At 46.1% G+C, this 12428-nt stretch overlaps 1 protein-coding gene across 2 annotated transcripts in view; it reads right to left on the reverse strand.

The window, feature by feature from the left end:
* Positions 1 to 11485, reverse strand: part of CENPC (centromere protein C) — a 72055-nt gene extending 60570 nt beyond the window's left edge. The window contains exons 1-5 of one of the 2 annotated variants that reach the window (XM_077814833.1): positions 11377 to 11485; positions 9952 to 10031; positions 4577 to 4623; positions 2334 to 2398; positions 1905 to 2002 (exon numbers count right to left, since the gene is read on the reverse strand). In XM_077814833.1, coding sequence (XP_077670959.1) covers positions 1905 to 2002; positions 2334 to 2398; positions 4577 to 4623; positions 9952 to 9996 — 255 coding nt within the window. In that variant the 5' untranslated portion in view covers positions 9997 to 10031; positions 11377 to 11485. The remainder of the gene's footprint in view (positions 1 to 1904; positions 2003 to 2333; positions 2399 to 4576; positions 4624 to 9951; positions 10032 to 11376) is intronic. The other variant, XM_077814834.1, reaches the window with a different exon arrangement.
* Positions 11486 to 12428: the final 943 nt, after the last annotated feature.

The following is a 12428-nucleotide window of genomic DNA, read 5'->3' on the forward strand; positions in this document are numbered from 1 at the left end:
CGAAGATAAAAGAAACACTCTAAGATTAGAATGGAAGATAATCTCACAGGCAGTCAGATTCAAAACAGAGAATCCCTCTAGGCAAAATCTTAAGTTACAAAAAGACACAAAAACAGGAATGCACATTCCCTACAGCACAGCAAATTTACAAGCCAAACCCAAGAAAACCTAATGCATTTTCTAGCTAGATTACTTACTAACTTTACAGGAGTTGGAGGGCTTGCATCCTTGATCTGTTCCCAGCAAAGGTATCACACAGATAAAAGCCTTTCCCTCCCTCCAGATTTGAAAGTATCTTGTCCCCTCATTGGTCATTTTGGGTCAGGTGCCAGCAAGGTTACCTTAGCTTCTTAACCCTTTACAAGTGAAAGGATTTTGCCTCTGGCCAGAAGGGATTTTATAGCACTGTACACAGAAAGGTGGCTACCCTTCTCTTTATATTTATGACACCTCCTTAATCAGTGGTGTTGTGAGGATAAACTGATTAATATCTGTAAAGCAACTGGATAGGATGCTGATAGGGGCCATATAAACATCTTAGCAGACCACACACATACAGAAGCACTTGTTCTGATAAATATAGGACCCCTACAGTGAGCTGTCTCTGTTGAAAACCTGAAATATGCACAATATTGGTAACAAACGATGGGTATGCCTACACTGGAATAAAAAAACCCAGGGCACTGAGTCTCACAGTCAGGTCAATTGACTTAGGCTTGCGATGCTTGGGCTGCAGGGCTAAAATTTGCAGTGTAGACATTCAGGCTCAGGCTAGAGCCCAGGCTCCGAGACCCACCCTCCTCGCAGGGTTTCAGAGCCTAGACTTGAGCCTGAACATCTAGACTGCAATTTTATGGCCTACAGACCAAGCTCCATGAGCCCGTGTCACCTGATGCGAGCTAGCTGAGGGACTTTTATTGCAGTATAGACGTACCCCAAGAGACTGCAGCTTGACCTCTTTGGTATTTAGACAGGTGCAATCACAGGGCCAAGACTTTGTTTCTACGAAGCCAGCTAGAAAGTGAACTACTCTACCTCTTACAAACAACTGAAGATTATGAGCTAACAAGTGCCTTTTATACAAGCATCATCCTTCAATGGCTCAATTATACTACTTCCATTTGGTTGCTGGGAAGAACACAAAGAAAGACCTAATAAACACAACTGTATTCTTTTGCATTAGGGTGCAAGCTAGCCCTACCAACCAGCAGTGGGTAACCAAGGAATCATTCATTGCTTTTTCCAGCAGTGGGAGTTTTAATTGTAAAAAGTTTAGTGAGACCAACGGCTGAAGCTGGAAGAGTGACAAGAGAAGCAGAAGTTCAAGGAAAGTCTGAACATGAGAGACTACTAGAGAAAGTTATCAGGAATGAAAGCTGGGTAAACTATTATGAGAAAAAGGATGGAGCAGGGAGATAGAGAATATGCCCAAATTGTTTTACGATGACAACTGAGGGAAATAATGTTATCAACCGTTACAGCAGAGGTTCTCAAACTGTGGGTTGGGACCCCCTTTGAATGTGGTTGCCAGGGCTAGCTTAGACTTGCTGGGGCCCGGGGTTGAATCCCGAGCCCCACTGCCCAGGGGCAAAGCCAAAGCCCTCGGGCTTTGCTGTCCCCCACCACACACACACCCAGGGCAGTAGGGCTTGGGCTGGCTTAGGCTTCGGTCCCCACTCCTGGAGTCATGTAGTAATTTTTGTTGTCAGAAGAGGGTCATGGTGCAATGAAGTTTGAGAACCCCTGCAATAGAGAGCTAAATTATGCCACAAATGTAAAGAAAATGTACAGACTGTATACATCAAGAGGTGCATGTATAAAATTGTCCAATGTGGAACAAATACACACTGAAGGGAAACTGTTCCCCACACCAAACAGTTACATTGTTAATATAACTAACTTACCTCTTTGCTCAGTAATAAATCCTCCTTTTGCTTAAAGATGACAGGGGTTGAGCAATGTGTTATGCTTGGAGAATTTATTGAAGAATCACTAACACAATCTAAAAAGAAAAAACTAAATGTAACAAGATGAATAGAATAGTACATAGCTTGCATGTTTTAAAAAATATGATTTACTCAGAATTTGAGAGGAAAAAAATCCAGTCAACAGAGAAAGATATAGTTTATGTAACAGGTTATAGTGCAGTTTCCATGTATTTTTAGAAAGATCATTGCATTTTTTTGCATTACGCTATAAACATGCTACATGAAAAATCAAACCGCTTATACAACTACTCCTTTTCCACTATGTGAGATTAAGGAGAGTGTTACAACTTGCTCATAAAAAGATAAATCAAAGATAAAAATTACAGACAAAAGTTAGAAGCTTACTTTCAAAACAATCTCGTATAATTTTCAGTACATTTTGGCCTGGCTGTACATTAATCTGTTGTTTTCTAGAGGGAAGAAGGAAAAAAATACATTGAAAGAATCATTTGCAGTAAAAAGTTACCCACTTAACATTTGCACGTAGCCTGTTTATCTCAGCATATGCAGCAGCAAGCACTATGCTCAACATTACATAATGGTTGACAGTGTCATCGCTATTTCCATTAGTTCATAACTTCCTGTAAACTTTTCATTTACCATGCTTAACTTTCTGTATGGAGTGTTTTGTCTTGGGTTGTTTTTTTTTTTTAAATTCAAGGGACAACAGCTCAACCAATGTTGAGTGTGAGGGGAGTGAAGGAATGTCTTCTGCCCATAGAACAAAATTTACAACTTTTTTCCTAAACTGCCATACAGGTAAAACAGTTTGAAAATGAGAGGTGAAATCTGGCATGAGAGCAGCCCTCATTGGGTATCACTACCTAGAGGATAGGAACAAATTGTTTTTTTGCAATGAATATGTCACAAGTTTTTAAAAATCAGATATTAGGCAAGTAGGGTAGATTTTTTCACTAAGCTAATAAAGAGTGCACCTAAAAGCGGACTCCCAGCATATGCATGTGGGACTTAAATGCATAGTACAATAACAAAATGTATTACTGAGAATTGGCAGGGACAACTACAAAGAGGGAAATGGCTCCTGCCGAAACTAAGGTGTGAAGGGGCTGAATAAGGTCCCCAGTGGAACTTGCAGTGGAGGAATAGATTGAGGAACAACTCCTGAAGACTGTTAAGGTGCACAAAGGCCAATGAAGCATACCTGAAAATTCTGTAAGGGGCTTTACCCAGTAGACTAGCTATGGTGAGAACAAGAGAGGGGTTCCTACTGCCTACAGTGCGTTAGACAGGTCATTTCCGTGGTGCCTAGCCAAATATTTCCAGTTGTGAAACTGAAAAAGCTAGGTGGGAAACACTCTAGTTGCTTGATGTAAACACTCAGAAGTTGGAAAAGCCAAAGTTAAGATCGCAAGAACAACCTCAGTGCAGTTCTACTCATTGACACTTGTCACTGTTAAAAACGAAATTAAAATAACTTTAATTAATTTTTAGGCATCCCCTATTGTCTTTTTTCTTTCTGCAGGCAAAAGCCAACCTGCCCACCCCATGAGTCCTGCATCAGCTAGGAAGGAGTCATCAGGGATCGCAGCAACTAACTGAACCATGGGTAGCAGCCCTAAGGTGTGGGAAGGAAAGGAAAAAAGGAGCACTTCCAGCTACCTCCCACTTCTTCCTCATACACACACAAGTCTAATTTAACTTCAGGATGGAACATTGCCTTTTCCCTCAGAGGGGAAACAGCAGGGATTAACAGAAGGATTTTTCCCCCTGAACCATAGGAAGTAGGAGTCAGATGAGGGAATTAGGAGAAAAACATGCAACTTTCAGGAAAAAACTGGAGGGTCAGTTGGTGGGGGCGCAGATGAGACTGCACAATTGTAACCCCATCCGCATTGGAAGCTAGGATAGACAGGGGAACGGAAACAGAAATTTCCCCCCATCAAGTAAAAATCTTTGAAAGCACAGCAGGTTTGTCCCTGAAGTGAGTACTGAGCTTCCGGCTCCAGAACTGCCAGCATCCACCCCCTTCCAATAGCACTTTGACAAACAGCTTGGTAAGAGAGGCCTGCAAGTCCTCCACCCTCACCACCAAGACCTCTATCCAACCTGGGGTGGCTGAAATCAATGCTCTGAAAAGATCCTGGGGCCAGAGAAGGGAGTATCAACAGGCCCTACCTTCACTCACCGTCTTACCCAGAGGCAAATCAAAAGGTTTCTGGATGGGGTAACGTAGTAGCTAAGAAGCAAAAAGCAAGATTAAGGTTATGTACACAATCTAAACACTGGCATTAACTGACTTCTGAGTGACCAATCATGCACTCACTTGTCCATGTCCACCTTCGAATACTCTGTTTAACTGAGGATTGCTCAACTGTCCATGACATCCAAGAGGGGGGAAAAATTAGATGCTTTCAGTATCACTACTTTAGTATTTAAAATCTTAACTTCCACATAGCCACATCACAAAAATAAAAGCAAAACACAAAGCAAATTTGAAAACCAATTTAGAGGGATATAGCTGATAGACTGCAGTTATGATATTAACCTACTGATATAAACCAACATAACTTTCACAAGTGGTCATTATCTAAGAATTAAAATTTAAAATGCAAGCACAAATTAATTACCCTTCTCCGTTGCAGAATCTTGCTCTGTAGTCATTTTTTAAATGATTCTGTTAAAAAACAAAAGTCAATTTCTTATTATCAAACATGATACTGTTCGAAAAAGAAAAGAAATTGAAATTATTTAACTAATTCTTGTTCCCTGAGTACATCAGTCCAGAGGATTCCCAGGCTTTGATTTTGTGCTGGTGTGAAACAAGTAGGAACTCCCTTAGCTGATGCTTTTTGGCCCTCTACAGTACTGGTAGCTGTACCACACATGGGGATACATGTATACCAATAGTCAGTAACTCAGCTTACCTCTAAAATAGAGGTGTAAAGCATCCAGACAGCATGATTTAGTTACATGGCACACATGACATTCAGGTTCTCCAGAATCTAAGCTTTCATTTTAAAAAAAACTTTCTAGTCATCATGACTGCAGAGATAATTTTTCTAAATGAACAATGAATGTTTTCTAAATGAACAATGTCTCCCTGAGTCTGTAGACCACATGAAACAATGACAAACGGGTGAACTCCCATGTCTTCTATCGATCTGATTGGAGCATCACCTTAATGTTGGCACTGAAGTGTCATTTAAATAGTTTAATCCAGAAGGTCCCAAAAGTGTGGGGTGCATCTCCCTAGGGAGGCAAAGAGAACATTCGGAGGAGCGCAGCAGGCCGGCCCCAGCTCCCGGCCCTGCACCCAGTCCTGCTCCCCACCTCGGGCCACAGCTGCATTCCCAGCCAGGATAGGGAAGAGAAAGAGCCTGGCTTCTTCACAACGCCTATCGGGCCAGGTCAGGAGACAGGGGAAATAGGGAAACAGACAACATGGGACTGCTGGGGGGAGTCACAAACAAGGGCTCATAAGGGCTAGTGGGGGAGGGCAGACTGGGGAAGGGGGATGAATGGGAGTGGAGGTGCAGGGCCATGTGGGGGAGGTGTAGGGCCACATGGGCAGAGTGGTAGGGGGTTCAGTGCTACAGGGGGATGGCTTTGCGGGGGCACAGATACACATGAGGACAGGGGATGCAGGGACACATGGAGATATGGGGAGGGGACTGGCTGAGGGGGTGCAGGGACACATGGGCAGAGGGGGTGCAGAGATACGGGGGGAAGGAGGATGGCAGACACATGGGGACGGGGCAGATGTGCCTGACTGAAGGGAGAGACTAGGAGTCAGCCAGGATCTGCCTGGGGATACTCCCCAATAATCCCTCCCTGACCCCCTCAAAAACCTGTTCCATACTTTTCCCACCCATACCCAACAACACTTCAAGTTCATACCCAGGCTCCTTCCCAGCAATTATTTCTCCCTCCCTCAGCTCCTCCGTTACCCCTGACTCCTCCAAGCCTTTGCACTTCTTCTGAGGGGTGCAGGAAATATAGTTTTATACTGTAGTTTAAATGAATTATTACTCAGAGTTCTGTATTAATATGCCCAGTAAGGAATCTATTTGTCAAAAAACATTTCCTGAATCTTTTTTTTGTCTGTATTGTTACATTCTTGCTGACAAGTATTTTGAAATAAATTACCAAAATAATTGAAATTGGTGTGATTATATTGTATTATTTTGACAAATAAAATAAGCAGAATTTTGCAGAATTTTAAAACAGTGTGTGGAGAAGTTTTAATTTTTTGGTGCAAAATTCCCCCAGCAGTATTTAGTGGATGGAATGGAGAAGGGGAGAGGATGCTCATTAGGCTGGGAACTAAGAGTTGCTGAAGAGAAAAGAACAGGAAAGACTCTCAAACTGGGAAGGAAGAGAGAAACAGGGAAATGAGGATGGGGAAGAAACAGAAACAAAAGGCAGAAATAGCAGTGGGTTTAAAGGGGAGCTTATTTTCTCACTGACGATTAATGCAACAATAAAGCACTGAACAAATACAATTATTCTTCTCTCAAGCTGTATAAATCTCCTGCTGGCATCAGTGAATTCTACTGTGTATTCCACTGTGAATTCTACTGTGGAGACTGGAGAGTCCTGAATTTATACCATAATTAAACAGAATTCAGCCCTCTCCTCCAAGTGAATCTGGCACCCTGCTCTGGAATCTTCCTACCTAGGTCCTTTTTAAGCAAGAATCAATGGCTACAAACAGTATTTCAATACGGTTCTTCCAGTCAGAGAGGTAACCCACCCCCCAAAAAAAGGGGGCTGATCGCTTTGTTCCACTAATAAGTCCTTGGGGTTTTTAACCTTGAGCTTGTAACATTGCTAGGATGGGCATGCAGGCGACTGAAGAAAATTGCCAGAATATTCCTATAATTAACACCACATAGGTATATTGTCATGACTCTGGTCCTGCAGTTCTTCTGCGTTGTCTTCGGCACTATTTGTATTCAGTCATTGCCATTAGATTTTAAGGCAGAGTATTCAGAGGCTGGTTGAGATGACAAGCTACTTCATCAAAGGTAGCAACAATGGTATATTAAGAGAGCTATTGGATATTTCACTACCTCAGAGCACTTAGGTTGGAGCTGTCACAGCTTTAGGAGAGCGCCTCTTCTTGGTCACACACCAGACTGTCAATAAATCTTGTATCTAGCCCCCCCCTTCTAAGAGCTGCAACAATGTTACCCATTGCCCGTTCCCTAGAACCAGGAGGGCCCCTCAATGTTTAATGTTCAACAGTTACAGTCATGTTAACACCTTGATTCCGTCTAAATTAACACAAGTCCCTTCCCCTGGATCAGCCTCTTCAGGTGATCCAACACACTTACCAGGTCACTTTATTGATAGGCGCTCTCTCCTCTGACAAGCCAGTTCTCCTGGACAGTAGTCAGCCAATTGTTTAGAATGATTCATGTCAATGGGAGAGCACTTAAATCAAGAACCTATTAGCCCTCTGCCATCAACCTTTGGAATTTAAGTCCAGCATGGAGGTAACAGGACAACAGACAAGGTAAAAAAAACACATCACAAATGGAGTCTGCAGACTGACATAGATACATATAAAAAAGCCCCAACATCAAAAAGAATGAATAGATTGCACATACTGCTCCCCCAAACTGTCACAGGAACAAAGCCCCAATGATAATGCACAAAAAACTATTCAAACGAGAGATTTTTAGCTTGTATGAAGATACAAACTGTTTCAAGACAAGCTTCAAAATGGCATTGCTGGGATTATGCCAACCTGAGTAATGCTACTGCAGAGTATCCAAGCACTCAGCAGAGAAATTACAGGCTTGTGCTTTGAGGTAGACAACTTTGAAAACAGTTTAGATCAGCCTTAGGACAGCTTTTAGCAGAGTGTCTCTTGGGGGACCTAAGACAGAATTTCAGGAATTCCTGTCTCAACCTAATGGGGTCCTTGATAACATCTTCTGGCACATCCAACACTCAGCATCACACTGTACTAGACTCCCAGGCAATGAATACAGCTCTCAGGCCTAGGGGTGACTGAATGCAAAACTGCACTCAGTGGACACTTTAATGCCTCTGAACTTCCATTCTTCCACCAGCTAGACAGGGACAAGGATGACATCCTGTGAAGAAATAACCAGAGCAGCCGCGCATCAAGATAAATCCAAAGGGCTCTGAGGTGAAGAATAGAACAAAGCAGTATCCCATATACATCAAAGCCACCACTTAACATGAAGCAATCTTCCTCAAGCATCAAAACCCAATGACAGTACAAGAGCTGATTCAAAGCAAACAGTGATCATGTTAATGGAGAAACAACTGCAGGACCAGAGCCTTGACCACAAACCTATTCGTTGACTATGACACCAGGCAACAATGAACCCCCAAGACTATACTGTCAAGAAAAGCAGTAGCAGAGAAATCATGGAGGTCCAGATCATGTAATCCAATATACAGATGGATCAAGAACAAGTTGCAAGTTATTTCTTAAATAAGAATGAGTGACTAGAATGCTATTAGTCTAATGCATGGAACAAAGTCTGGAAAAATCAGAGAGCAAGAACCAGCAGCAGAGGTGCAGATCCAACAGGGAGTTCCATTGCTTGAACGTGGTTAGAAAGATACCAGTCGGGAAGGATGTAGAGGGAGCCAAGATACAATGGTCAAAATGTGACCTGTGAATCTGAGTGTACAGCTACTTGTAACTCAAAGCCATCATTAAGATCTGGAGCAGATCCCACCTGTATCACATGAGAAGCAGAAGACTGAAGAGTTAGAATCCTATGGATATGGTATTGAGAAAATTTTACTTGTTGCTAATTCTGTTTCTCATAGTCCTTAGAAGGCCATGTCCAGGACCTCCTACCAGAAAATGGAGACAGGAATATTTAACATTTATGAGACTCTCTAACAGCTGAGGAAAACAACCTGAGGAACTTTAAACACAATAGCACAAAGTTCACACAAAATCCAACTACTGTAAAACTAAGTTTGATAGGAAATCATGTATTACATTGTGGAAGCCTGCTTAACAACAGTGTTGTGATGAGAGATCAAGTTTAAAACACATATGTAATACACATGGTACAACAAGCTATTGGTAATTAATCTACAAACTCTTCCAGTAAAAAGCATTTGTCTGCATCTCAGAATGATTACTTAGACTGACCTACAGAAGTCACCATTAAAAATGAACTGCAAATGATTTTTTTAATTAAAATTTTTTTTAATTGAGCCCATTTTTTGCTTCTTCATGAATCAATTGCTTAAAAAAGGACTAAAAATTAGTTTAGCAGAAAAAGTCTGCTTATGTTTTCTTTATTTAGCCCAAGAAATATTAAGAATGTCAAGCCTGACCTGCCCTGAAATTGCCGGAGAACTCGTTGGTAATCTCAAATGTATATGAAAACCTCTCACACCTTAACTAAAGAATTGGGAATTCTGGAACTTCAGCAAAGACTTTCTGTCTCATAAATGTTTTGAACAATTTCTTTTTTTTTTTAAGTCACCATTAAAAATCCATTCCATTTAAACTGCTGAGGTTTCAGTCTTTTGTGATGTCATAATCCCATGGTTCTTCTACATATTTTAAATATTAGAAATTCAGGTCTGGAACTAAGTACATCATAAAGAAGCATCATAAAGAACACAGACTTCCTTCCACCCTTTGCAGGTCACCATTAACAAGTCAACATTTGCCATTATATACCAGTTACCATAGTTATTTCCTATTCTAACCACATAGAGAAACTTCAACAACAACCCCAGTGTGCAGTAACTGCTGGGAATTGTTGAGTTTAATGAGGACCCTGCTGGAGCAGGGAGTACTAGAAAACAGATTATCGAGCACATTAAATGTCTGGATGATAGGCACTTCCTAAACATCCTCTTGGGTGAGACAAAGAGCCCCAGCACAGGAGACTGAGGGCTTGTCTACACTACCACTTGGGGAAGGTCTAAGATACGCAACTTTAGCTACGTGAATAACATAGCTGAAGTCGACATACTTAGATCTACTTACCATGGTGTCTTCACGACGGTAAGTTGACAGCTGACACTCTCCCATCGACTCCACTTGTGCTTCTTGTTCTGGTGGAGTACCTGAGCCGACAGGAGAGCGCTCAGCGGTCTATTTATCGTGTCTATAAATCGACTACCCGCTGCCTGCCAAACTGGCAGGTAGCGTAGACAAGCCCTAAGAAGCCAGAAAAATCCACCTGGCTTGCAACAGGCAGCTGCCATCACACAGGGCAGCATCACCCCACTTGCAACAAGAAGGAGACTGCAGGGGAGATGGGCTGGCCTGTGTCACAGGTAGAGTGGACAGCCGACCCATATATGACTGGCTCTACCCACTGTTGTACGCTTAGGCAGTCAGCCAGCTCCACAGGGAAGGATGTACAATGCAGAGCACAATGGGGCCCTGGCCTATGACCAGGGCTCTTGGGCACTGCTGTAATACACGTAAATACCTGCATGCGGAGAGGGCTCCTGGGCACTACTATAACACACCTGAGAAATAACTACCCCCTGGGGGGCTCCTGGGTGCTACCGTAATACACCTAATAAATGATTACCCTCTGTGGGGCTACACCTAAGAAATAACTACCCCCAGGGGAGGGGGCTCCTGGGCACTACCGTAACACACCTAATAAATAGCTACCCCCCGGTGGGGTTCCTGGTCACTTACGCAACACACCTAATAAATGATTACCCTCCGTGGGGCTCCTGGGCACTAGCGCAACACATCTAAGAAATAACCACCCCCGGGGGGGGCTCCTGGACGCTACTATAAAATACCTAATAAATAATTACCCCCAGTGGGGCTCCTGGTCACTACCATAACACACCTAAGCAATAACTACCCACCCCCCCCGGGAGGCTCCTGGGCCCTACCATAACACAGCTAAGAAATAATTACCCCCTGTGGGGCTCCTATGCGCTACCATAATACACCTAATCACAGAAGATCAGGGTTGGAAGGGCCCTCAGGAGGGCACCTAGTCCCACCCCCCGCTCAAAGCAGGACCGATCCTCCACTAAATCACCCCAGCCAGGGCTCTGTCAAGCCGGACCTTAAACACCCCGAAGGAGGGAGATTCCGCCACCTCCCCGGGGAACCCATTCCAGGGCTTCCCCGCCCTCCCGGTGAAACCGTGTTTCCTGACATGCAACCTACACCCTCCCCCACTGCGACCATCGCTCCTCGCTCCGTCACCTGCCACCGCGGACTACCCCCGGGGGGGGGGGTTCCTGGGCGCCACCGTAACACACCCAAGAAGTCACTACGCCCTGGTAGGACCCCCACATTCACCCTCCCGAACCCCGCCCAGCACCCTGCCCTGGAAACCACCACCCCGCAGCAGCCTCAGCCCGCACCCAAGGCGGGAGCGGCGGCGCGAGCAGCCATGATGCGGGCGCGGGGGGCAGGACCCGGCTCTCTCACCAGCGGCTCCGCCATGTCGGCTCCAGCGCTCCCCCAGGCCTGCGCCGCGGCCGTTCCCGGACCAGACCGCGCCCGTGCGCGCCCGCGCGCGCCGCCCGTCGCCGCTTCGGCGATTTGAAAACTCGGGGGCGCCTCCACTGCGCACGCGCTCCCGCTGAGGGAGGGGATGAGAAACGCTCATTGGTTAACGGGGGCGTGCGTCAGAGACAGCCGTTCCCTCTTCGCCGCCTGCCGGTGGGTGCTGCGCCTGCGCACGAGCCTCTCTTTCCCACAGAGTCGGCGGCCCGAGCCGGGAGGGGTCAGAGGCGAGACAGGGAGCTACTTCGCACATCCGCCCCCCAAGCACACGCGCCCGTACCCCCGGCCCCGCCCCCCCAGGCACACGCGCCCGTACCCCCGGCCCCGCCCCCCAGGCACACGCGCCCGTACCCCCGGCCCCGCCCCCCAGGCACACGCGCCCGTACGCCCGCCCTCCGCGCGCCCCCGCCCCCCAGGCACACGCGCCCGTACTCCCGCCCCCCCCACGCACACGCGGCCGTACCCCCGGCCCCGCCCCCCAGGCACACGCGCCCATACCCCCGCCCATCCACCCCACAGGTCCCCACTGTGCCCGGCCTGCGCACACCCGCCTCGCCCCCTGCTACCCCCAGCCCTGCCGTCTGGGCAGACCCCGCGCGCCCTCCCCCGTCTCCCTCACACCCAGCCCCATCGCCCCCCCCCCCCCGGCTTTGTTTCACTGCGTACCCGCGCCCTTCCCCCCCCCCGAACTACCCCTTTACCCCCCATTGCTCCATGCATGCTGTCACCTCCCCCCACGCTTTGCTGCCTCACACAGACACCAGCCTCCCCCCCCATCGTCCTCCCGCACAGCCCTCACTGTCCTGTGCCCATCCTTTCAAACACAGACCCCTGCCTTGCCTGCTCTCAGCCACCCATTCTTACTCACACTTGGCCACTTTTGCACCCAGTGCTGTCCCTGCACCATGCCATCGTGCATTCATATACCTTCCCTTTGCAAGCTCCTAGACATACACCCCACTCACCCTCTTGTT

The sequence above is a fragment of the Eretmochelys imbricata genome, chromosome 4, assembly GCF_965152235.1.
Source record: "Eretmochelys imbricata isolate rEreImb1 chromosome 4, rEreImb1.hap1, whole genome shotgun sequence".
Classification (NCBI taxonomy): Eukaryota; Metazoa; Chordata; order Testudines; family Cheloniidae; genus Eretmochelys; species Eretmochelys imbricata.